The sequence below is a fragment of the Phalacrocorax carbo genome, chromosome 2, assembly GCF_963921805.1.
Source record: "Phalacrocorax carbo chromosome 2, bPhaCar2.1, whole genome shotgun sequence".
Taxonomy (NCBI): domain Eukaryota; kingdom Metazoa; phylum Chordata; class Aves; order Suliformes; family Phalacrocoracidae; genus Phalacrocorax; species Phalacrocorax carbo.
Window position 1 is genome coordinate 112,848,810 of NC_087514.1, and position 25,995 is coordinate 112,874,804.

The following is a 25,995-nucleotide window of genomic DNA, read 5'->3' on the forward strand; positions in this document are numbered from 1 at the left end:
ACTCTCGTCTCCTCCCCTTAGTGCTGGCGGTTACAGCCACATCGAGAACCTGGGCAAGAAACAGCGGTTAATTTGAAACGGCCCGCAGGGTCCTGCGGGAGGAGGAGGAGGAAGGAGCCGGCAGCCACTGCAAGAGCGGTACGAGACCCGCCCCAGCCCCGGCGCCCTACACAGAGCGGCGAGGCCCACTGCGCACGCGCCGCGGACGGAGGGGCGAAAGGGCTGCGCGCACGCATGCGCGGGGCGCGGCCTTGGGGGCTCCGCCGGTGGTCCCGGCCAGCGCTGGGAGGCGGGAGGGATGGCGGTGCGCGCTTGTGTCTCGGTGCGCCCTTTCAGCTCAGGGAAGGCAAGGCAGCAGTTGGCCCCCGGTGTTAATTGCGTTGCTGGAGGAGAAGCGCCTTCCTCTCCTCTCCCCGGTTCTCTTTTCCGCGGCGGGGAGGGGGGAAGGTCGTGCCCTGAGGCGAGGAGGTGCTGCGGTGTTCCCCCCTCCCCCGTCCCGTTATCACCGGGCAGGCCGGCTGACTCGCTGCTGTGGCGGGGAGAGGTAGGTCTGCGACCTTCTCCTTTGCGTTTGCTTCTCGGTTATTAGCTGGGGTTTCGTTTGTATGGAGTGGTGTTTCCCCGGGAAGGGCCCGGCGGGAGCCCCGGGAGGCCGCATCTGCCTCTAGAGAACGGCCGGGCCCGAAGGAACCGCCCCGCTCCCCTCGCGCCCCGCCACGTTGTGCGTCCTGCTCCCGCCGTTTTCACCTGGCACGCCACGCCTGGGTTTCGGGAGATTTACGTGGATGGGTGCCAGGCAGGGTTTATGGGTAAAAATCCTGTGCAAACGTTTACGCCTTATCATATACTGCACCAAACGCGGGCGGACTTCTGTACCGTCAAAATTTAAATATAAGCAAGGATCAGAGTCCCTAAGGATACCATATAGGGAAGAAATGACTGTACCATTAAAGATGTACTGAATTATACACAAAGAACATAGAGGTGATCAGAGGTCTGGAAGAGATGGCATTTCGTACGTGAAAAAGCGCTGCTAAAATGACAAGCCAAGGGGCAGGACTCAAGAACATTCACCAGAGCCCTTGGCAGTGGTCAAATGTTGGCTTACTAAAATAAGCTCAAGTGGATGTGCATGAAGGAAAGATAAAGGGACACGCCAGTGAGTTAAATCTATTACAGTAGACATAAAACAACTTCCTTGAGTTTCATTAGTATTTTGTAACTTTCTGAGAAACGCTATATCATCTCAATCCTCTTCCTTGCTTGATCATACAGCATAGCCTCACCATGCTTATTTTTAACATCACATTAACTTCTGTAGTATTAGATGATGATCTCACTGCAGGGAAGTGAAGTAGAAAGTGTCTCTTGGAACATCAGTAGAAAATACAAAAAAAAAAAAGTACTGGATTAAAACTATGTTTTCATTTGATGTTTATCCTTACAGAAGGACTCACCTGATTTTCTTGGCTTTATGGAGAGTCTTCATTAAAAACATCTCGTGTCATTTTGGTTTGGTCTAGCTGGTGGGAGAACTCTTGTTCCCTCTTGAGTGGAGAGTTTGTGTGGAATCTTCTGCAGTGTGGGATGTCCCAGGTCTGGGCAGGATGATCCCTGTAAATATATTGCTGTATAAAGGGGGAAAAATTTTCAATTGTTTGTACATTTTTCTCTGATGAATGGTTGGTATTTGAATACGTTTAGTCTTTTGATATCATAGGCTGCACATTTTTCTTTAATGATGGAGCAAAACGCATGTCTCCTGGAGAGCAGACATGCATTTTTGTGGCTTGAAAGAGCAATTGTTTACTTGACTGAAAAGCGGTGCACAGTGCAGTGTATACACAGTGCAGTTTCTACAGGCAGTGGTACAGGATGTCACAGTAGCAATTCTGAGTTCAGCATCATTAATGAGTGGTTAAAACAGTCAAGTTACATCGAGTTTCATTATAAACCTTTAATTAGAAGCCAGAAAATTGAAGTTATATTTGAACTTTTGCTATTAAATGGCTGCAGATACAAAATATACAATTATTTATGAATCTGCCTTGAACAAATTCTTACTGAAGCTACTGTAAAGCTTGCTTGGTTACTAATGAGTTTCTGCTACAAATAAATGAAGGAACGAAGTATCACTGGATCTGCCTTTGAATATATTTTTGTCTTCGGTGTTGTCTTTTTATATGGGGGTGGGGGTGTTTAATATAGATTCATATGTAATTGAACCTGCTGATTTACCCTCTCCTTTCCCTTTCCCTTCTGAAAATCTCTCTCTAAAACTGTTCTTCTCAGTTGAGGCATTCCATGGGTGAAATCTTAGTTCTTTTTAGAGTTATGGTCACCTAAGTAAGTATATCTAGGATGATTTTGTAAGTCAGTTTTATGGAACACTATCAACAACTATCAACTTCCTGCAATAATTTGTATACATTTTTAAAGACATTTTGTCATCGAAACAGCTTCAATGAGAGAAAAATGTGTTTTCCTGTGTAATATTTCCTATTTCTGCAGTTTTGAATATCTTATCTTTTTTTGTTGCTCGCTTTAGCATTTCTAATCTTCCCATGAAGCTTTTGTTTCATGACTGTTGCAGCTTCTGGTAAAGAATGTAATATTGGTGGCTACACATCTAGGATTATAGTCTAACTTGATCCCTGATGTGATTCCCTGTTTTTTTTTCCTTCTGTGTCCTCCCTATTCTTCTCTCTCTCTCTTTCTCTTACACCCACCTCCCACCCCTTTATGGAAAGAGTAACTTTCAGCTGCTGGTTTAACTGGTAGGTTGGTTTACTGACAGAGACTGATTGGTGTAACATAGCATTTTAAGAAGTTCTGACCACCTCCATCCACTTATTGTTCTCCTTCCCATTTTGTCCCTTTCCTTTCCTGTAGTTTCCATCTCCTCATTTCAGACACTTTCACTCAACAATTCATTTGGCACAACTGAACATACATTTTTTTTTCCAGCTGTAGTGGATCCTCTTTTGGAGATTCCCAGTGTTGTTAGTAACTGCTTGTCCCCCTCTCCCCACAAAAACGGTGTTCTACTATTCCCTCGTGCCAGGTGGAAAAATCAACATTGCGTGGCTATACTGTAACATAAGTACAAATCCCTTTTGTAAGGCAGGGAGCAACTTTTGCTTGTTTGTTTTGTTTTTCAAAACAGTTATTGGATGTGCTTAGAGAAGGCTTCTGCCCCACCCTTTTACTCCTGTCCTCCCCACCTTCTGTTAAGAGTTTAACCTCCGCTAAAGATGCATTTCTATCATCAGATACGCAGACACTAATATATATTATTTAAATGTTTTCAGTCTCAGTGTTTATATGTTTTGTAAAAATTCAAGCGGAGAAGTAGTAAAAAAAAAAAAAAAAGATGCATTGCCTTCATTGGATGACCTTTTGCATGTGATCTTCTCCACACCAATTTTTTAACTCAAAAATTATTAGGACCCAGAATATATTTACAAAACATTAGTTCTGGGGAGCCATAGCAATCAGACAGTTTCTACTGGAAGTTAAATGTAAAAGTTACATAAACAGACACTGGGCAATTTATAATCCAGTTACTAGACTAATAAAATATATTTTTAGTTACTGGAAGACTAAATAGAGAGAGCAAAAGAATGAGGAATCCTGTGGCACAGTCAAAAGATCTTTAAAAAGATCCAGTACCAGCTCTGTCGAAGCTCGTGACATTATTCAAAGTAATGTTGATTTTCAGTTACATTCAAAGCAATAAGGAAAAGGGTTACATGACTTCAATGTAAATGGTGGGAAACAGTGTAAGACTTTGAAGGGAATATTTGAAATAGTTATAAGGCAGAATGCATGCAGATTGTATGCTGAACATAATCACAAAATTCTTTATTTAAATACATACATATAACATTTACCAAGTAGTGGGAAAAAGCAAGCATTCAGAATCCCTAGCCGTTTTATTGTGGGGATATGCACATTTCACGGCTGTTCTTGCAGGGTTAATAGAGACTAGAAGGTTTCTGGGAGTGCTAGGTAACTGCAGAATCAGTGAGATTTAGTTTTTCCCTTTACCTCATTTCTAATAATGCAAAAATCTGTAGAGCACAGTAGGAATTATGCACAAACAATGCATTTTGATGGGGATCAGCATCCACAAATCTTTTTGGTGCACTCCAGCAGTAGAATTGCATCAGTAGTTCTGGTTCAGATCCGTTGCATCCTCAGCAGGGAAAGGGTTGGACCATCTGTTGAATAGCTGTGGGTAGGGCTAACTGAAAAATTTGTATTCCAATGTTTTCCTAGAAGTCTACATTTCCAAGTAAATGCAATCTTCTGTAGAAAACATCTGTTTTAACACAGATTTGTTAATTGACCAAACAGTTGAAAACAGAATGCTCCCCACATCCTAGATATTTATTGTCACTATTTTGTTCGGGTTTGTTTGTGGGTTTTTTTAAGTCTTTTAGAAACAAGGTAAGCACTAGAATATTGTGGTTTATGTTTAGAATGGGTTTATAGGAAGATTTTTGTAATTGCTACAGATTACTATACGTTGTTACACCATAAAATTTTAAGCACTAGAGTGCTCTGAACAGTGGCCAAAGATCAGCTCATTAAATAAGAGATAAGGGGAAGACACTGGCATTATTTCAATCGATCCCATTTAGATGTAGAAAAAATTATGAAATATCTTAACAAGGTTTGTGGACTGAGAGCTTGTGAGAAACTTTTTTTTAAGAAAGTGAGGCTATATTTGAAAAAAAGACTTCAAAAATTGAAGTTTTACTTTAAAATTTGAAGGTTTTCACATTATACATAGCGGTATATTTAATTTTCATATACAGCCTTTCATTATTATTCCATGGTAAAAACAGGTAGAGATCCAGGTATCGTCATCCTTACAGACCTGGTAGATGTACTTGTAAACGTCTTTATGTTCTATTTGACATATATATAAATACTGAGAATTTCCTATGCTAAATACCATTCTTGAAAACTGAATCTGAAGTCATGCCCTATTCTTTGTGTGTTATATATCCCCCAAAAGAGATTGTAAATGCTAGTTGCTCTTACTGATGCAACACAAGCCATGTAGAGGAAATCACCTCACTCTTACACAGTTGTGCTGAGTTTGCAAAACCAACAAGCAGTGTCTATATTAAGCATAAGTGAGTAAACACATGGCTTTTTTAGTATGTACTCATACGTTTTTCTTAGTTGCTTTTCTGACACCTGTTATTTTTTATGTAGAAACATAATTAGAGTGTAAAATTTAAATAGGACTTTTCAATACTTTTAGATTTTATAACATACTGAAACTGAATGGGCATTTATCAGAACTCTCCTATGCCCAGTATCCCCACAACCCAAACTTACTTAACCTACTGTAGTTCCTGCCAGGTATGCTGAGGTGAACAAATTCTTAATATTACTAAGACATATCTACTTTGTTTTTTTGTCGTCTTTAGAAAATATAATGAAAATTAAACTACTTTCTTAATTTTGCTTCCTACCTGAAGGAACCACTTTTGAAAATCTCAAGTACTGCAGATTCTTGATATAATAAAAATAGCTTTCACTGAGCCTTCATCTCATTTTCTCTAGCAACAAAGCTGCCCCTCTGTATAATGGATTTAAACACCAGATGAATGGAATAACTGAGAGCCAAATTGAGAGAGATACTTCTTTTCCATTAATATTGAGTCTGTGTGCTGCATGCTGCTCCTTGATGCTTTGGTGCACTTCTCTGTTGGTGTGTGTCTGACATTAATTAGCAGTATTGTTTGAAGATGAAGATGGATGGTTCCTTCATACAAGTACTGTTCAACTGGAGAAGCAAGAGGACACTGAAATTTAAATTTTAAATGTCAGGCTCTGTACTGCACTTTACTTTAGAGATTGTCAAATCTGTGTATTTTTCACAGAAGCCAGTCAATGTTAACTTTGCATGTTCTTTGTAGACTTAATCACCCTCGCTTCTGTCCAGTTTTTTTTACACTCCTGAGCAGATACTGCCACTACAGTCAGTGGCAGCTATGGATGTTCAACATTCCTCAGAGAAACAGCCCATTCAAATTAAGCAGATTTGGTTTAAAAATTCCATTTACTGAATGAAAAATCAGTGTATGTACAAGCTTTGGAAAACTGGGAATTAAGTAATATTTGTCTATGAGGTATATGCACCCAAGATCTGGAGCAAAAACAGCTTTGCCAAGTCATGACTAGAGCTGATAGTAGCTCCAGTGCTTGAAATTTTAGGACTATCATACTACACAAATTAAAAAAAAAGAAGTTAGGTTCACAGAAAGGCTATTCTAATGGAATTCAAACACAAACAATGAGGAAGAAGAATGTGAAAAATTCACAGAAATGTTCATAATACATAATTAAATTAAATACAATGTATACCATGTCTTGCCTGTAAAGTCTAACCTATTGACATTTGTCTTTAATCATTTACCTTATAAAGGATTGTAATACAGCATATCCCTCTTCATTCTTTCTTATGACAATATGTGGATCCTTTATTCAGCTACAGAGTGAAGCTACTACAGGACTCCAAATGTCTAGTTGTAACATTAGAACTGGCCAAACTGAAAAGTGGCTGTAAAATTTGCAAATATTTAAGCAAATTAACTAAACTAAATTAAATTTCTAATATTCCTTTAAATGTACATTGCATTTTAGAGCTCGAACATAGGATTACTTAGATTTTGTAGCAAATTGATCTCTGTGTATACTTGATGTTGAATCTTCTGAGGGTTACGGCAGCTCAACCTTTGTGACACAGAAGTAATAAAAAGCAAGTTTTTGTTTCTGTATGTATGTGCAATTCTGATCTAACAAACATTAACATTGTAGAATTCTGTATTTGATACATGAACAAGAAAAAATTATTTGCAAGGTTTTGTTTTGCCTTTTCAGGGGTTTTTAAGACAATCATGCAAATGATCATGCTTGTTAAGGGATGTGCTAAATTACACCTATGCACATGCATACCTCTGCAACTCTGTGAGACTTCTTGAATATTAGTAGTCAAACCGATTGAAACACAGTAAACAAAGCTATAGATTATGCAAGAGAAAGAATCTGTCTTCTGTTGTTTCTAGGCTGAGCAAATGTAAAAGCGGTATAAAAGCAAGCAGATGTCACTCCAAATACGTACTGGGCAATTCTACTTCCAGGCATGATTTAATTCTGAAGAGTGACATGAAAGTCTTGCTCAACATTTCTGTAGCTTCGAAAGGAGATCCAGTAACTTTTGTGATGATTCATGTCTGAATATTTTGTACGCTTATTAACTATTCCAACCAACTCAGCTAAAAAAGGCAAAGCGAGCACACACAAGCTAGGTTATAGTTTCTTGTGTGGGCTTGTTTATTAGCATCCAGTTAAGAGAGCCAGTTGGTTATTTATGCAACCTCAGCTCAGCTTGCACAGGTGTCACCAAGGGCATCACTTTTAAAAAACTACAGGATTACACAACTGTAATGAGGACACTGTTTGGCAGGGAGAACTTTTGTTACAGGAAATGAGACGTGAGCAAGAAATAACGCTGGGTGACTACAGGAGCCAAAGCTGGGTTTGTGGGCCTGGCAGTTTTGGGGGGTGAAAAGCAAACCAACCAAAAGAAATTCCGCGAACCCCCAATAAACCCAAACTCTCTATGTGACTACAGAAAACATATCTGGTGTCAGAACCAAGGCACGACATATATGAATATTTTTCATGCTGTTTTTACAGTAATTTTTCAGAGCAAAGCTATACTTTGAACCACACCTTAAGCTTTTAAGCAACAACTTAGTTTTGCTGCTTTGTTATAGACATCAGATTCTTTAATTACTTAAGGCTGAAAAAAAAACTTTTAGGATTTATTCATGAAAATAGAATGGGTTAATACACCCATTTAAGAATCCTTCAAATCGCCAACAAACTGCAATTTTTGTTTTTATATATGTTATACATACATGCAATACGTATATGTATGTATAAAACAGAACATCCAGCACTAATAAATATTAAAACTAGGCTAAATGGAATCTCAAACAGGTTGCAGTGTCTAATGAGAAGCAATTACTTAAATAACCATTTCATGCTGTTAGGTTCCTCCTTCACCAAAGATGTCACAGTATTCTCTTAACTCTCCATGCCTGCTTTACTTCAAAACCTCTGAGCATAAATTTAGTCACCAGACCAGCATAAGTAAGATGTATGCTGACTTTTCAAGCTTTGCCTGTTTCCTGAGGGAAATACCACAGTTCTCAATTCCTGGTAAGCAAGACAGCCACGTTCATTTTTAGAACAACCAGTCCTGCACCTGCGTTCGTCTGCTTTTGTACCTTATGGAGAGGATGTTTGGCAGGGTTGCTTGTAAATGATGATACTGAACATAACCAGTGGGATGGTAACTGGTATCTAAACATAAAGGTCTAGGTCGATCCAACTAAATTTTAGTTGCTTGAAACTACATGATAGTTGTGTTCCTTATCTGTCATCCATAAGTGCAGAAATAATGTCTGGAATATAAACTAGAGCAGGAAAAAAGTGGTTTGTTAACTATAATGTGTTGTTACTATTAAAACATGCACACCTTTTCCTCAAAAAACAACCAAAAAACCCAGGGACAAAAAAAAAAAGAAGAAACTTTCACGCTGGATGAGGAAAAGCGGTAGGAACTACCTTATATCAGATTAGCTTTTTGAGGGTTGTAGTTGTCCTTCTTTGTCAGATTTAAAGGAGAGACATCCAGAAAGGCTATTAAGAGGTGTGTTGTGAAATGTTACCCCAGAGGTTATTTGGATCAAGAAAGAAGTTGTAAGGAAGACACTTTGTAGACTACTAGTGTTTCAGAAACAGTAACCAATACATTTGTCAGTACATATAGATAAACTGAAATTGATCTAAGCTTTTCTTAGGTGCAATTATTTTACTTGCTGGCTCTACTTTTGGCAATTTAACATAAGATTAAAAGTCAAACCGAACAAAACTATTCATATCTGCCATTGTCTGTGCTAGGTTAAGATGAGAAATGTGAGAGTTTCCCTTGGAGATGTTGTAAAAAATCCAGAGGCTTTTAATTTGAAATAATTCCCCTGATAATGAGAAATAGAAGTTTAGAGCCTGACACACAACACCGGGGTGTGGAGAGTAACACCAGTGGCTCACCCAGCCACTGTGACGCCAGCCCATGACGGGCACAGCGCTAAGACTGTACAAGGTCAGCAGTTGGTGGGAGGCACCCTGGGCTGACAGGTGCCCTGGCAGTGACCGCCAGGCTGCAACCCGGCCTTGCTCACTGGCCACCTGGGAAGCTGCTGCTCTCCACCCTAAGCCAGGCAGCTAGCCGAAACCCAGGGCAGAGAACTCTTTCGGTTTAGCACAGAGAAGACAAAGCAGCAGGGGTATAGTAAAGGTAAGAAGAGAGAGAAGTAGGTGCAAAAGTATAGGCTGTTATCCCTGGCCAGCTGATGAAAGCTGCTGCTGTTTGCAGCCTCTGGCTGGCAGGGAGTGGACTCTCATGCAGGTTGCTATCATAAAAGCACTTGGAGGGTCAGGATCACAGAGATGTGAGGGTTATTACACTGGTGTACTGAAGACCTGATACTTGTATCCTTAACATTAGGCAGTATCACTGCTCTCATTTCTCAATACTGTGTTGTTATCTCCACTGTGATACCATTTTCTGATTCTTTGTCTCTTCTGTATTTGCACTGTGAGGTCTGATTTTGAGTCCCATGTTTCAAATGCTGTTAATAGTTTATATTTTCAGTATTTATACTTTCCTCTATTTCCAAGTATATCAACAAATGAAAACATACTTAAGTATTTAAAATATAACAGTCAGTAAGATGAAGTTAAAAAGCAAACAATTATTGGGTTTTATTTAAAAATGAGAAATATTTTCTGTGTTGATTAATGCACCTGATATGTTTCTCATTCTTAAAGAATGTGTTCCATTTCAGTCATCAACCCGTTCAAGTGTATGCAGTATTTACATTTTTCTCCCTCCCCTCCTAAAAATAATCTTCTCTGGACGCATTGGAGGCAAACCTCAGTTTTCTATGCTTTCAGTATTTCTGTCTTTGAGCAGCCTTCATCTTTGAGCAGTCTTAGTGTTAGACTAAATCAACAAAACAACAAATTTCTTCCACTGCTGCAAAAATTAAATTAGTTTTGCTAACTAGAAGTAAAATTACTAGTTGTCATTAATGGAGTTTGTTTCTTAGGAGTTAAATTTCTTGTCTGTAGTGGTAATCTCAAATAACCTTAAGGGAAGTCTCTCCCTCTTCATTAGTTTCTTTGCACCATATAACAAAGCTTTTGACTTGATCCTTTCTGCTTTTGTCTTCTTAGGGTGTCTCTGCATGAATGATGCAACTGGATTTATCTGCATGTGAAGCAGTACTAAAAAAAGGCAAAACTGTGTTTAAAAAGCGCAAATCTTTGAACTTGAAATTCAGAAATTTTATTCATTTGTGGACAAAGAGTGATTTAGAGACTGCTTACATACCCGTCTCTGCTCTGGATTGTATTTGCAGTCTACCACCTATCTGTTTTCTTTGCTCTGAGGCTTGTGTTGAGCGACTACTCAGTTTACCTGTATGATGTCTGCTCTTCCAGTTTTGCTTTTGGAGACTAGGTATTCTCCTGAGGCAGCAGTTTCTCCTTTGAACTCCAGAGAAGTACGATTTTGATTCTGAAGTATTTCAGACTGCTTAGGTACCCAAAACTGCTGGATAGCTTCATGGCTGCTTTGCAGGGTGTACGGTGATGGCAACAAGAGAATGTGTTGTAAGTATGCACTGTGTACTCAAGATTACCAACACCACAGTGTCATTCACGGTGGTTTGTTATTTCGTAATAGTCCACAGTTATCTCCCTGTACCTAATTGTCCTTCATGGCTCCTGCTTGAGCACCTGCTAAATGGGCTTCACCAGTGGACCCCAAGCTCTACGTGGCTTGTGGGCAGTATATTACCCCATGAGACTTTCTGATGTTGTTCATAGCTATAAGACTTAAATTAAAAGGTTGTAACAGAGGTTAGCAAGAACAAAATTTGATCTTACCTGCAGTATGTTACTTCCTTAGTATGGTCCCTAAGGGACTAGCAAAAGTCTGGACCACTAGACTATAAAGAATAAAATATCTAGAAAAATATTTCAAATAATAAAATTAATTAATGTATAAACCTTCGTATTGTGCTTAATTAGATTAAACTTCAAGACAGCAATTTTTAGTACGTGGAGGAAGAAGAGGAAATCCTGCATGAAACATTTTCAGTGCAAAGTGTTAGAGTGCGCTTTGAACAAGAATTATATGACGCTGGTTAATACATTATGACAGCAAGTGAAGAGTTCTTTCTTGCAGTATCTGAACAAAGCCAAAAGGAAGTTACGCCTTCCTTCTAAGTATCTGTGTGCGTATTTATAGTATAATTATGAAATGTTAACTGTTTGCAACACTTTTTCTAACCGTAATGCATTTTTCTCTTCTCTCAGTGTTCCACCTGCAAAATCATTTTGATACTTTGGATTGTGGTACATCATATTGAAGAATGAGTTGAACAGATGTACAGGGAGCTACATGATGTAGAGATAACATTTCTTGCTATTCTGGATAGTTATAGGGATGAACTGAATAAGGCAGGATAATAGAAGAATAATACAAAACACTTTACACTTGGAAATCGAAGACTAAATAATACACCTCTATTCTAGTCATGACTGGTAGGAGACAGAATTACGTCTCAGTATTTCCATGAGTTCTGTGTGTTCTGACCCAAGTATCCACAGCAGGCCCCCCTGCCTGAGTGCAAGGTCTGGCCTTCATTTCTGGCGAACGATTCAGTGTAGCACTTCTGTGAATAAGTATTCTCACGTGTTTAATAGAAAAGATTCACAGAGTAAAAGTCATACTGTAAACTCTTTAGTAAACAGTGACTTGCATCATAACTCTGAGTTTCTTGGTCGCATGCAAATTGCTGCTTAATCAGAGCAAGAAGCTCACAATATGGCTCCTGGTTTCATAAGAAGGGCCTCCCGGTGTTGGAAATGAAAACCAAATTGCCTGTAATCCTCTAATTTTAGCTGGACAGAGTAATGACACAGTTGTGTTGCTCTTTTTATGCCGAGCTAGCTTGCTTTATGTTGTAGTACCAAACCAACTTGTAAAATTGCTAGTGTCTTTCTGGAGCTGAACTTTCAGATTATGACCTCTGCCTGACTAAAAGACACTGAATGCAGTTTAATACTGAGGCAGTCCCCATCAACAGCATCTCTCTTGTCTTATCTCCCACAGGTGTTATTCCAAATGAAGTTTCAGGGGCTGGAGGACAAACTGAGGTCAGCTTAGTTTTTCTTAATATAATAGTTGGAGTTCACGTTGCGTTTACTCTAAACTGAACTGCGTAAGTGCAACCCTTAGGTTAACACCCTCTCTCCTTTCAGAGCCACAGGAAAGTCCAGGTGGTTTGAAGCAAATCACCTGAGGAAATACTTGTGTGAAGACTTGTCACTATTTTGTTGAAAATAGGGGTTTTTTTCAGCATTTCTTTTTCTTTTGTAAATATAACAAGGTAATACTTCAGTTACAGGCATCAGAGTTTACTTTGGACAGTTGGAAAACTGGTATTTTGCCATTTAGAAGGTAGTGGTCCATTTTAATAGATGCACTCATTAGTAAGGAATGTTTTATATTAAAAATTCAGTACGTATTATTTTATATTAATAATTAAATATAACTATGCTGTGACCTGTACCTGGTATTTGTCAAGCCAAGCCCAATGTCTCTGGCCTTTTCCGAATAAGCAGGAATCAAAGTGGCAGAATAAGCTGAGCAAAGTCTGCGAGAACAATTTGATGATTAGAATTTGAGTTTCATTTTAAATAGTGCATGTTAACTGATGAAGATGCAAAATCACATAGTTGGAGTGTTCTGAGCAGTTTGGTAATCACTTTTAAATAATAGTTTTCTCAAGTCCAAGAAGTGCTTCACATCGCAAGATTCTGCATTGGCAGCATTTGTTTGCAGATGAGGAGAGATAATAAAAAGGAAGCGTGCCAGCACGTCATCCTTACATACAGGTGAGCTCCCAGAGACAATGAAAAAACATGAGAATACATGGGGAGCATCTCTTTTCATTATGTGTGTATGCAATTAAGTAAGGATGTCTTCTAGACCACAGGGTTAAAAATATTTTAGATTATAAATCTGGGAACAGTATCAAATGGTCCATGTTTCAATCCCATATCCACCACTAAGTTGCTGTGCAGTATTTTGAGTTTTCCAGAACTCATTTTGCTCGGCTGTAAAATGGCTTTTGTTTATTTTATGGGCGTACATACCATCAGACCTACCGACCATTTGTTTCTAAAGCCCTTCAAGAAAGCCAGACATCATGTGTGCAAATCAATACTGAATAATAACCCTGTTCCTGTAGTAGTTCAGCAGGGGTGATGAAGTGTTCACTATTTTCAACTAAAAGGTAAGTTACTCTTCCATTCGTAGAAGTGCCCTGTGGGCCTGTCACTGAGAAGTAGGCCAGACATGAAAGGAATGTCAGGCCTAAAGCCCTCCAGTCTCTTCAACCAGATATTCCGCCCTACTCAGTGGGTGGCAAAGCTTGTAGTAAATCCTTGGAGCTAAAAAAAGGAATTAAGGACGGTGAGAAACACTTCCCTCCAAAACGTTTGAAAATTAAGAGTAGTAGGGAATTCAGAGTACAACAGGTCTCAAAAAACAATATAGCAGTATCAGGATATTACCTTAAATGCTGAAAAATTCCTAATCTGAAATTCGTTGTGTGTTCTTAGAGATCTGTTACATTCATAGCCTTCACATGTTCTGAATTCAAGCACTAATTGATGGGTCTGGCTACATAAAACTATTGCCTTTGTGCTTTTATATGTAATGGATTTGTGTAACTGCAGAACAAAAATGTGTATTTGTTGTATTTTGTAGTTTCTAGAAACTGTGATGCACGGTAGTAGTATAATTATTCCTAAATCACTGTTTCCCTCTATTCTGCATCCATCAGTTTCATACAGTTGATACTGCACAAGGAAAGTGAGTGTTTTCATTAACAACCTATCAAATTAAACAGTAATTGGGAAGAATGCTTCCTGATTCTCCTTGAAATAGTTGCTTACCTTGATGGTTGCAAATATTATTCAGTACACCTCTTTAAGAATCTGTCATTCTCAATTCCTCAAAAGTGAATTCTGCTGGGTGTAGTATCTCTAGTGATGTGGTTTCAGATGTTCCACACTTTACCTAAAGGGATCACAGAAATTAAATTGGGTTTTTTAGCTCTTCCCAACTGAGTAGCCTCAGTGTCTCAAGATCTTTGCATGTAGGTTAGCCCTGCTGACTAGAAATGATGAACCAAAATAATTTGCTGTTTCTTAACAACAGTGCTTAAGGGCAAAATATTATCACCGCACTGGAAAAATCCCAGCAGGGAGATAATTGTCTTATGAACGTGTATCTCATCCATTTTTAAAAAGCATCCAAACAAGCCATCGTTCCTTTGACCTTGCTATAAGCAGGTCGGCAAGCAAAGAGGAAAACTATGTGTTTGCAGGGATTTGGGTAGCATCACTGTTCTTAATTAAAATACCAATAGAAACACCGAGATGGGAAAACAGCTTGCCCAAGGCCAGTGAGCAGGGCACTGTGGGGGAGCTAGGAATGGAACCCAGGTCTGCTGTAAAGAAGGCCTGTCTCCAGGAGGAAGTTCTTTTTTTAAATATAAGGCCCCTGCCCACACAGTGTTGGTTTTGGGGTTTTTTTTTAATATTGTGATTATAGAAAAAAGAACAAAAGTACTTAAGTGAGAGTCTGGTGACAGCTAATTTAATTTTAAACTTTTGACTGGCATCACTGTTGATATAAAGGATCTGCTGTTTTACAGCATCATTTGCTCTCTTTTTGTGGCATCCAGAGCTTTTAAAGGAAGTACAACAACTAAAGTGAAATGGAAGTTAAGAGAAGGGTTTTGATGCTCTAAACAAAGCAGAAAGGAAATGCTGCTTAACAAGGTAGTGATAAAATGAAGATTCTTGTTTTAGGAAAGTAAGACTCTTGCAGGATCTGAATGTTTTTAAACTCTCACCCCATTGTTGGTATAGTTTTGCATTTGTAATATTGACAGTGACTCTAGGGGCATAGTCATAATCTTCTAGAACACTGTCATCTGGTGGTGGTTGTAAGTCACAACATTTAGATAAAAAAGTAAAAATGGCAATCAAATCGGGCTCGGCAAATGCTCTGGTTATCCACCAAGTCCTGCTTTCATCTTAAAACCGGCAGGGTTCTAATCACAGCACTATAAAGGATTTACCTTGCACAGCTAATTCTCATTGTGTAGGCTGCAGGTACAATGAGTTGTCACCATTTTCACTGCACTATCAGATAACGTGCTGTCATTTGTAACCTTTGCGCTGAAGTAACGATCAAAATACTTCCTAACAAACTGCTTAGCTGTGCACTTATGTATGCTTTATGACTGCTTTAACATCGACATTAGTATTTTGAATTTTATGAGTAGGAGTAAAAACTGCAATTATTACGAAATGCAACATTCTGTAAGCGGTCAGTAAAGAACAGTGGTGTGTACATAAGCTCTGGACAGTAACTCCTGTTACATGATTAGTGCTCCCTTCTGCTTGGGTTTGTTTACTCCATTACCAGTTCATGTTTGTTTATTTTGAAAGTAACTCCCTCAATCTCAAATATTATCCAGTATATTAGGCATTATTTTAACAGCATGATGATGTAAAGAAAAATTCAAACATGGCAAACCTTTCCAAACAAAATATGAATCAACATTAAAAAGTTATCAGAAATGCTATGTATGTTACGTTGCTTTCTTTTATGTCTTTTCATATTTGTGGTGGATGACTGGATTGAAAGAACCAGCTTCCAGCAAATTCATACCTGTTTCATAAAGTAATTGGGTTGTAGGTGTGGGCAAGAGTATTGAAATCCATATTCATAATTTATGCCCAGGGCTTTTTTGTGACTTCCACAAAGCTGCAGTGACTTAAGGACAGCATTTTAAACATCAGATTAGACTGGAGGCCATACACACAAATACTTCAATCATCATTAGCAACTAAGAGAGTTACTGATTGAGACAGTATCAAATTATTTCAGTAACAGAGTTGCTTGTTAGCTGAACTGGAAGTAGCACTTAGTGGGATTAGTTCAGTTTAAAGTTAAGCAAATTGCTCAGCAAAGGCTGTATGTTCCTGAGCGATCTGAACTAACCCTGGCAATGTAAAGCTATCCAGCTCCTGCCTGCCTCTGTCCCTCTCGAAGCAGCTCCTGTACTCAGGGGACTCAGCACAGTGAGTCAGCAGAAAATTATTTGCTCTTTTGTCAGGTTAGTTTTCTGCAGACTCAACATACAGAAGTGACTAAGGGAAAGGCCTGACAAGCACTGGAGCTAGTGCAAGGCAAGGAATAGGGCTGCAGGAATGTGTGGGCCACTAAGCTGACAATTATGGAAGGCTAGACTGCCATGAAAACAGTCTTTTACATTTATGCTCTATTCCCTTTTCCACAAAAATACATTAATGGCTGCTATATATTTAATTGGGAACAGACCTTTATTATTAGTTATCCACCATAACCAGTGCTGTTCGCAGAAATACATTTATCTTTCACGGGCAGTACAATAACATCATGTTTCTCTTGTTTAGCCTGCTAACTGGTGTACTTAAGGAAGCTAAAAAAGGAAAGGCAAATCTTCACTTTCTACTATTACTTTTACCTTCACAAAGAAGTCAGATCAGGTTGACCCTCTAGAAATAAGGCAGTGTTCAGTTAAATACAGGATTTTGGCACCGTGTGTGAGAATATTGTCTAGGCATTTCTCCCAGGACTTCTGTGGGGTTTGGAGTAAATGCTTTGTATATTGCCGTATGCTTTAATCATACTTGTCCAGGCATTAAAACATTTAAAGCCCTTTCAGAAAGGTTATGATTGATAGTATTTTGCAGAGTTATCATATATGTCTTCAGAATTTGTATACTGCCACTTAATGTGGGATACCACTTTGTATTATCTAAGCCACACTAGACATATAGGCACGTATCATAAAATATCACTGTTTTGTGCCAATTTAAAAGCACAGAAATTCACATTGTCCTCGATTTGTTAAATGCCACCAATCTCTATATGATTAAATGATACAAATATTACTTCACCTCTGCCTAAAACCCAGGTTAGGTACCTCCTGTGGAGAACAGGAGGTGATCATGTACGTTGAAATTTACACAACAAAAGACCTTGCTGTAGTAAAAAAAATCCCTTGGAACATCTAACTGCCATATGATTACCACATTGGGTTAGTATTATTGCAACTCATTAACAGAGTTCTAATTAATCACCTTACCATTTTCTGTAGCAACTAAGGCTTTAGTGTAGGAAAAAAACCCTTTTATCATAGTTTCTAGTCTCGTACTTGTTCTCTTCCACATAGCTTTTAGTCCTATTGAAACATCTGCACTATAAGAAACAGTCAGAACATACTACCTCAAGCTTTAAATTTCCCAAGGAAATAACGCAGATCTCTCTTTTGTGCTAAATACATTTTACGGAAGAATTAACAAAGCTGTTTTTCTATTTCATAGCCGCATGAGCTAGTGTCCTTTCAATTATGCATCTATCCATCAAACTCACATACTACATTTAGTGACTTAGGTTTAAAATGAGAGTGTAATCTGGAGATGCTGAAGAGAATGTGAAAGAGAGCACATAGGTGTGTGAGAATGGCAGATCTATTAGGAGACTGAAGGTCCTTAAGGGGGTTTCCCAAAGCATCCATCAGGCAATGCCCCTCTCACTTGTTAACCTCTGAATTGTACAGCTGTGCTGCTGCATGTCATATTTAGAGGGAACAGAGGCTACCTGACTGAAGTAGAGAATTTTTGTGTTTGATGGCTGCAGTAAACTTAATTGCCCATTTTATCTCGTTTCCTTATGGACTTCTATTCAGGCGTTTTTGCCCCGGTAGTCCTGGAGACTTCCCTATACCTCTGTTTCAAGTCCACCTATAGAAAAGAGAACATAAAAATCTTCAAACTACTTATCTGACTATTACAGCTTGTAGGTTCAGACTAGCTTTTTTGGAAGATGTTAGAAATCAACAGGTTTTCTCACTAGAGATCAGCAGAGCGTGCAAATCACTGCTCACATCCGATGTATGCATAGTAGCCTTAATGGGAACACAAAGATGATGATCACTACCAGCTTCTCCGTTTATCTACAGATAAGTAGACAACTGAAAATTACTTTTTTTAACATGTAGCAAAAAATTAGGAAAAACTAACAGCAGTTGTTTTGCTGTGGATTTATCTTGCTTTTTTTTTGGTCTGTATGCAAACTATTTTCTATCCATGTAATACTTAAAGATGACAGGAGTGTACTTCAGCAAAAACATTTCTGGATGTTTGTGATTACCGCATACAGTCTTTGTCATATGGTGCTATACAGAAGACCTCATGGTTCAGCATTTCTTGGAAACAGTGTAATGTATTTCTGGCCTTCATACAGCACTGTCAATACAGCAAGGTTCCACAGAGTCCCCATGTTGGAGAATGAATGCCAGCTACTGCCAGCCGCTCTCTGCACCTACGCCAACAGGACCGAACCCCCTCCGCCCCCAAATCTCATCCAACAAGGGCTCTAAAGCCATAGGGTTTAACCTAAAGCGGTCAAGAACGTTCCCCCTCCCCCCGCCCCAGTTTTCAACAGATAATAGTAACGGTGGCAAACATTGCCCTTCCACTTTAATGGTAGTGTATTTGTAAGCAGTAGACCTCAGGTTTACGAAGGGAAGAGCACTCAAAACGTTTCAGGGTGGACTAAATAAAAACAGCATCACTTTCTTATCAGCAGATAGATTTTCAGGCAGTTACAAAAAGCAAATTTTGACCATTTTTGAGTCGGAAGTTTTCAAAAGCCCAAGAACCAAGCATCCTCTTATTACTGTTTAATTACCTTGTGATAAGAAGGTACCCGATTCTTGGGCTTGTGGAAGCTTCTACAAGCTTGTGCATGAGTCTGTCACTAACCAGCCCGGGGGTTGTGTCAGCAAGGGCACAGAAACCCGTTACTGCATTCTGGCACATCATGTCTCGGCACTGACTGGCCATACCCCCGCTAAGATGAAAAGGGTTTACTTAGAGTTACTTGGCCAGCCCTCCAGCGCAGTCGCTGTGGCAGCAAAGGCCAAAGAACAGGCAGCTGGAGCCGAACGGCGTCCCGCTCCCCGGCCGCGGGCAGGGCTCGCAGCGCCCGCTCCCCCCTGCCCGCAGAAACGTACCCCTCAGGTGCCACGGAAGGGAATGCTGGGGTGCACCGTCTCAAGGGGAGGAAGGCCGGAGTACACCTTCTCCCTTCGTGGCTTTATGAGAGGCAGGACCCGAGGGGGTACCGGACGCCACGGCTGCCGCCGCACCTGCGGCCTTCCCTCCACCCCCCCCCGCCCCCGGGGCGGAGCTGGCGCCCCGGTGGCGACGAGGTTTGAGGTATCGAATCAGCCAGTTACGGCGGCCCCGACAGCGGCGGGAAGGCGCAGCGAGGCGGCAGCCGGAGGGGCTGTGGTTGGCGCTCCGTTTTCCTCCTTCCTGACAGAAAAACGATGACTCGACCGTGGGCGGGCACAGGTTGCTCTCTGTCCGCGCTATTCCCAGCACGGCGCCGCCTCCCGCCCCGCAGCCGCCGGGGGGGAAGAGGAGGTAGGGAGGGAGGCAGCAGCGCCCCGCCGCGGTCCCGGCGGCCAGAGCCGTCCGGGCGGCACGCCGCCATCGCCCGCCCCCCGCTGCCAGGCGGCGGGATGGCGCAGGGAATTCCGCCGTGAAGTTTGCGCCTCACCGCGCCCCGTACCGTGCCGAGCGCGCCCCTCCACGTTGGCGGCGCAGGCGCAGTAGGCGCCACGCTCACCTGTTCCGCGGCGGCGGGGACCCAGGACGGAGAGGCGGCGGCGGCAGCGGTGGTTTCGCGGGTCCGCGGCGGGCGGAGCTCGGTCCCTCCGCCGCCACCCTCCCCTCTGGCACCCCTCGCCCGCTGCGCGGGGCCCTGCTCCCCTTTCTCCCTTTCGTCACCATGTTCAAGAAGCTGAAGCAGAAGATCAGCGAGGAGCAGGCGCCGCCGCGCGGGGTGGGGGGACGGGCGGCCGCCCTCCCGCCGCAGGTACCGCGGGCGTGGGGCGGGGCGGGGTGGGCGGCGGGGGTCAGTTGGGGCCTGTGTGGGGCCGGTACGGAGCCGGCGGGGTAGGGCCGCGCTGCGCCCGGGGAGGCCTGGGCGTCCCGCTGGCCGCGGGTGGGACCGCTGCCCCGCTGCCCCGGCCGCGGGGGGACGGGGAGTATCGCGGCGCAGGCCTCGGCCCCGGCGTCCCGCCTACGGCGGGAGCCAACTTTGTTGTCAGCAGTCGCCGCCTCCGAGCTGGGAGCCGCTCCGAGGGCGGCCGAGGCTGTCCCCTGGCCGCTCTCCCCACACAGGCTGTCTTCTGGGGGAGCGTGGAAGCCGTCTCTTGCTTGAATGTCAGACAGAGCGAAACAGAAGCGGGTTTCTTCTTCAGCGATTAAAGGAATGACGCTGTCGTGTGCGCTGGATAACAACCCGGCACTGACATAGCTAGTTCTCGTTTTCTCTCATCTGAATGTGCTTTTGCTTCCTGTAAGCCCCTTCTGTTGCCATCGCATAGAGGGCTGATCTGCCTACTTTAACCTTATTCTGCTTACCTTAAACTTATTCTTTTTTTTTTTTTTTTAAACTGTGGAGAAATTGAGACTATAGTATAGAGCTGAGAACAAGGCATCTTTTTTCCTTTAGGCATTATTTAATTGGCCATTTTTCTCTTGCGTGTACTTTCACAAAATTATGATTAGTATTGGATTCTAGAAATTACTGTTTTTAAATTATAATAATGCACATTAGGTATGTCATGGGGGCAGAGTATCTCTGAAATACAGTATCAGTATCCCTGAAAACGACAGTGGCCAAAAAAATGTTGTGATGATTTCGTGCATGTGTCAAAGCAGAGTAAACTCGCTCTACCAGTTCAAATTTGGGTAGAAAGACTTTGACAACTTAACTTTGTATTGGCAAACTCTGCACTGAAAATTATAACGTGTGTCTATGTCTCCTTGGCTTTTCACTGGGTTAAGTATCCTTTGTATCTTGGAATCTAAAAGTATAAAACTGGTATAAACTCTGTATCATGTGAATGCTAAACTAGAGGCAGATAATTTGGTTAATTTTTCTAATAGGCAGTCGGTTGCCTGGGTTTGATCTGAATGTAATATGAACCACTGGGAGCTCTGACACTGCATAGCCTCTCTATTAGACCATGGTTTCAAAGCTGCTGACATTCAGCTATGTAGTATTTTTTAAATCACTCATTTGTCAAACGGGGCAATATTTTTGGAAATGGATCTACTGTAAAGCTTTATGTAACTTGTTGAGTTTTATTTTAAGCCCTTTCATAGTTATTAACTCTGGGTCTTCTCTAGTTGGTGAAGGTAAGTACATTTTTGTCAGCGGCAGTTTAGAGTGCTGTCCTGAATTGGCATTTGTGGTTAACTTTCAATGCAGTGTAAAGAGATTGAGCTGCAGAGCTTACTATTCTCAATAAGCAGTAGCTAAATTATTATACCATGCACACAATATTGTAACCCACTTAGTTCAGGATACTCAGTGCCTGTGTTAAAGGGTTGGCACTTGCTGACAGTGTTTTGGATAAATTTGGGCCTGAGTGCACATGTGCACCCAACAGAATAATATATTGCAGTCTTTATTTGGCTGTTAAAAGTAACATTGACAAAGTACATGAAACCTAATACAAGAGTTTATGATAAACGATACTTTGACCTAGTCCGCTATACTGTGGACAGAGTAGATCATGTAACTCAAGGGTTGACATGAGTGGAAAGGCAGAAGCAGATAATGAGAACAGAGATTTTTTGGTGTGTGTAAAATAGTTATCTTTCAGTATTGCTTATTCTTCAATTGCTCTCAAGTACTGCTAGAGGGAAATTAGAGTTAAATTTTATCTTAAAAGTAAAATAGGCTGGTCAGCTTACTCCTTATATCTTATTTGAGAACAGATTCTGTAGGTGAGGAAGGAGCGAGAAGGTTTTGAGGCCTGTAAAATGTACTGGAGTCTTGCAGAGGGTGTGGAATGTTTTTGTTACCTTGCTTTTAGTAAATCGGATCCTTAAAATGCATTCCACTTGTTGGGTACTCTGTCATCATATAGATTATCAGCTATTTCCTGTCGAGACACTGTAAAGTCAGATTTTCCAAACACTTAACTTCTCTTACTTTTATGAGACTTCCGTTCGGATTCGTTTTTGCCATCTTCTTATTCCCTGTTGAAGGGAGTCTTCACTCACCATATCCTCTCTACTCTATTTGTATTTTCTGCTTTGAGACCTAAAACTTGTCATTTGTCCTCTGGTTTGTAGTGTCCAAGACTAAGTTTACTGACCTAAGACTGATTAAATCTGTAGGTAAAATTGCTCAAGTGTACCACTTCTTCTGAGGAGGCCTTTGTAGGCCTTACACTTTTATATGAATGGTTAGCGAACTGATGTCAGCGTGTGAGATTGAGAATACCTGTGCTCTGCCCCTCACAGACTGAAGGACACATCAGTTTTTAACTGCTGACAGGGAGGAAAAAAAATTCTATTGCAATACCAAGTGTCTCTTGGACTGGTACTTGTTGAAGATGGTCACCTGACAAATAGGGATGAAGAAGTGGAGACATTCCATGGATTTTTTGCCTCAGTGTTTAATAATATTCATAGACCTTGGGCTGCCTGGTTCTCTGAGTTGGAGGGCCACAAGTGTGGAAACAAGAACTTTCCATCTGTGGAAACTGAAATTGTAAGGGACCAGCTGTATCAGCTGAATGTTCACAAGTCCATTGGGCCTGATGTGATTCATCCCAGTTTACTGAAGGGACTAGCAGATGTTACAGCAGGACCCCTCTCGATCATCTTGGGAGTCTGGGGAGGTCCCCGCTGTCTGGAAGCTAGTCAGTGTTGTTCCAATTTACAAGAAGGGCATGAGGGAAGACCCAGGAAACTACAGACCTGTTCGTCTAAACTAAGTTCCTGGAAAAATGATGGAGAAGATCATACTGGGTGCTATTGAAAGGCATTTAAAGGACAAGGCAATCATCAGGCACAGTCAACACGGATTCACAAATGGAAAGTACTGATATCCTTCTACGATATGGCTACCCACCTAGTGGATGAAGGGAAGGCAGTGGATGTAGTTTTTCTGGGATTAGTAAGGCTTTTGATACTGTCCCTCGCAGCATCCTTCCGGATAAGTTGTCCAACCATGGGGTAAGCAGATTCACAGTGTGCTGGGTGAAGAACTGGCTGAACAGCAGAGCTTAGAGGATTGCAGTGAATGGGGCTACAGCTGGCTGATGAGCAGTCACCAGTGGTGATCCTCAGGGCTCAATTTTAGAGCCAGTCCTGTTGAATATTTTTATTAATAATCTGGATGCAGGAGTTGAATGCATCCTTATTAAGTTTGCTGATGGTCCTAAACTGGGAGGTGCTGTTGACTCCCTCAAGGGACAAGGGGCCCTGTAAAAGGGTCTGGATAGATTGGAGCACTGGGCAGTCATTAATGGCATGAACCTGAACAAGAACAAATGCTGGATTTTGCCCCTGGGATGGAGTAATGCTGGACACAAGTCTAAATTGGGGGAGGAGTGGCTGGAGAGCAGCCCTGCAGGGAGGGGTCTGGGGGTCTGGCTGACAGGAGGCTCACCAGGGGTCAGCAGTGTGCCCTGGCAGCCAAGAGGGCTAACCACATCCTGGGGTGCATCAAACGCAGCATAATCAGTCAAAAGAGGTGATTATCCTGCTGTACTTAGCACTGGTGTGGCCTCACCTTGAGTATTGTATGTAGTTCTGGGCTCTACAATTTAAAAACGGTGGTAAGGTACTAGGAATGTGTCCCGAAGAAGGGACCAAAGCCAGTGAAGGGGCTGGAAGGCATGTCCTCTGTGGAGCAGCTGAGGTCATGGGGCTTGTCTAGTTTAGGGAGAAGGAGGCTGAGGGGTGACCTCACTGCTCTTGACAGCTTCCTGAGGAGGGGAAGTGGAGAGGGAGGTGCTGATCTCTTCTCCCTGGTACCCACTGCCAGGACACGTGGGAATGGCTCAGAGCTACATCTGTCAGGGGGGTTTGGACTTGACGTGAGGAAACATGTCTTTCCTGAGGGGATGGTCAAACGCTGGAACAGGCTTCCTGGAGAGGTGGTCGATGCCCGAAGCCTGTCAGTGTTTGAGAGGCATTTGGACAACGTCCTTCATACCGTGCTTGAACTTTTGGTCATCCCTGAAGTGATCAGGCAGTTGGACTAGATGATTGTTGTAGGTCCCTTCCCTATGTTCACTGTGAGTCGAATAACAATGAGACTGTTATTTGCCTGATACGCCAGGGGTTTTTCAGCTCCTAAAACACTTTCGAGGACACAAAATACAAAGGCTACAAGTGGAAACAGGGTGTTATTTTTATTTGTATTTATCTGAATCTGTTTCGGAGCCAGTGCTCACAAGCATTAACACAACATGCATGTGTAGCCAAGAGCAGGCTGTGTTCTTCAGTTCTGCTTAAAAACCCATCCCTTGCAGTCTGGCAAAGGCAAGTCACAGAGCTGCAGAAAGTAGCAGCAGGAACACTGGCCAAGCAGTCCCTGTTTCTTGGAGAGTGAGAATGTGAAGAATGAGGATTGGGATGACCACAAACAAAGAAGAGGTGTGTGGCACCGCGGGGGTATTTTCCAAAGTATGACACAGTGATGACAGGCACAGTTTTTGCCTTCCAAAACCTCTGTCACTGCGCTTCTTGGCCAGTGATGCAAGAAAAGCGCTCTCGTGCCTGCCCTGCGCTCATATTGCATGCAGGGAGAGCTGGAAAGTGGCAGCTCCTGGTGGTGCAGCAAGCCTGGTGCCCTTCCAAGCACAGGCTGTTTTGCACAAGCAAGAATCCCCAGGGAAATGGAGCCAAGGGAAGAGCAGAGCTCGCTTCTGCTCCAAACTTACAATGGGCAAGAGAGCCAGAGAGAGCCAGGGCACTAGTGGCACCTTGGAGGTGCAAGAGCAGCAGGCGAGAACCGGGCGAAAAGGGCCCAGAGGAGCCCTGACAAGGGGCTGTGCTCAGTGCTACAGAGGACAAGAAGCAGCCCCCAGGGGCCACCGTGGGGGCCTGCCCTGGGCGTCGAGAAAGCTTCCTCCCCCCGGATGCGGGGCACGAGGGCCACCTTCGTGGAGCACGAGCAGCAGGCACCTTGCCAAAATGGCCCAAAGGAGCCCTGGCAAGGGACCGTGCTCATTGCTGCAGAGGAAGGCAAAAACCCCCAGGGATGCTTGCTAGCCCACCATGGGGGAAAAAAAGCCTTCCTCCCCCCAGCTGCAGGGCATGAGAGGCCACCTTCGTGGTGCACGAGCAGCAGGCAGTGACCCAGCTAAAAGGGACCAGGGGAGCCCTGACAAGCGGTCATGCTCCATGCTGCAGAGGAAGGCGAAAAACCCCCAGGGACCAGTGCCAATCTGCCCTGGGGGAAAATTCCTTCCTGACCCCAGCACTGGCGATCGGCTACTCCCTGAGCATGTGAGCGAGACCTGTCTCCTTGTCCCACAAGCTGGTCATGCCTCCCAGGAGATGCCCAAGCCCTATTCTCCCTCAGCCTGGAGCCATCTTCAGGGGCTTCCGAGAGTGGCCAAATGCCCCCGGCCTGACTGACCGTGGGGGCAAGAATCCTTCCTGTGCCTGCTGGGACACCAGTGGGTGCTCCAAAGCACTGGGACCCCTTGCAACATCTCTGCATCCCTTTCCTTGACACTGCTGCCCCTGGTTCCCCAGGGGATGAGGACGGTGAGCTCTGCAGTGCTCCTCAGGAAGGCATTGCCTTGGTCTTGCACTGCTATCCAGCTGAAAAGGCCTGATAGCCTTGGGTACCTCCAGGGGTTGGTGGTTCTT

The 25,995-nt window shown here is 42.5% G+C and overlaps 1 protein-coding gene and 1 long non-coding RNA gene across 5 annotated transcripts in view; both read left to right on the forward strand.

The window, feature by feature from the left end:
* Nucleotides 1-33: 33 nt before the first annotated feature.
* LOC135312024 (uncharacterized) lies at nucleotides 34-12,736 on the forward strand. The gene is made up of 3 exons (XR_010371637.1): nucleotides 34-544; nucleotides 10,333-10,770; nucleotides 11,479-12,736. It is a non-coding gene; the product is annotated as an uncharacterized LOC135312024 (long non-coding RNA).
* A 6,999-nt stretch (nucleotides 12,737-19,735) lies between these two features.
* The window catches only part of GOLGA4 (golgin A4), a 72,129-nt gene continuing 65,869 nt past the window's right edge, over nucleotides 19,736-25,995 (forward strand). The window contains exon 1 of one of the 4 annotated variants that reach the window (XM_064443896.1): nucleotides 19,736-20,179. In XM_064443896.1, the coding sequence (XP_064299966.1) occupies nucleotides 20,093-20,179 (87 nt within the window). In that variant the 5' untranslated portion in view covers nucleotides 19,736-20,092. The remainder of the gene's footprint in view (nucleotides 20,180-25,995) is intronic. The other 3 variants (XM_064443894.1, XM_064443893.1, XM_064443895.1) reach the window with 3 other exon arrangements.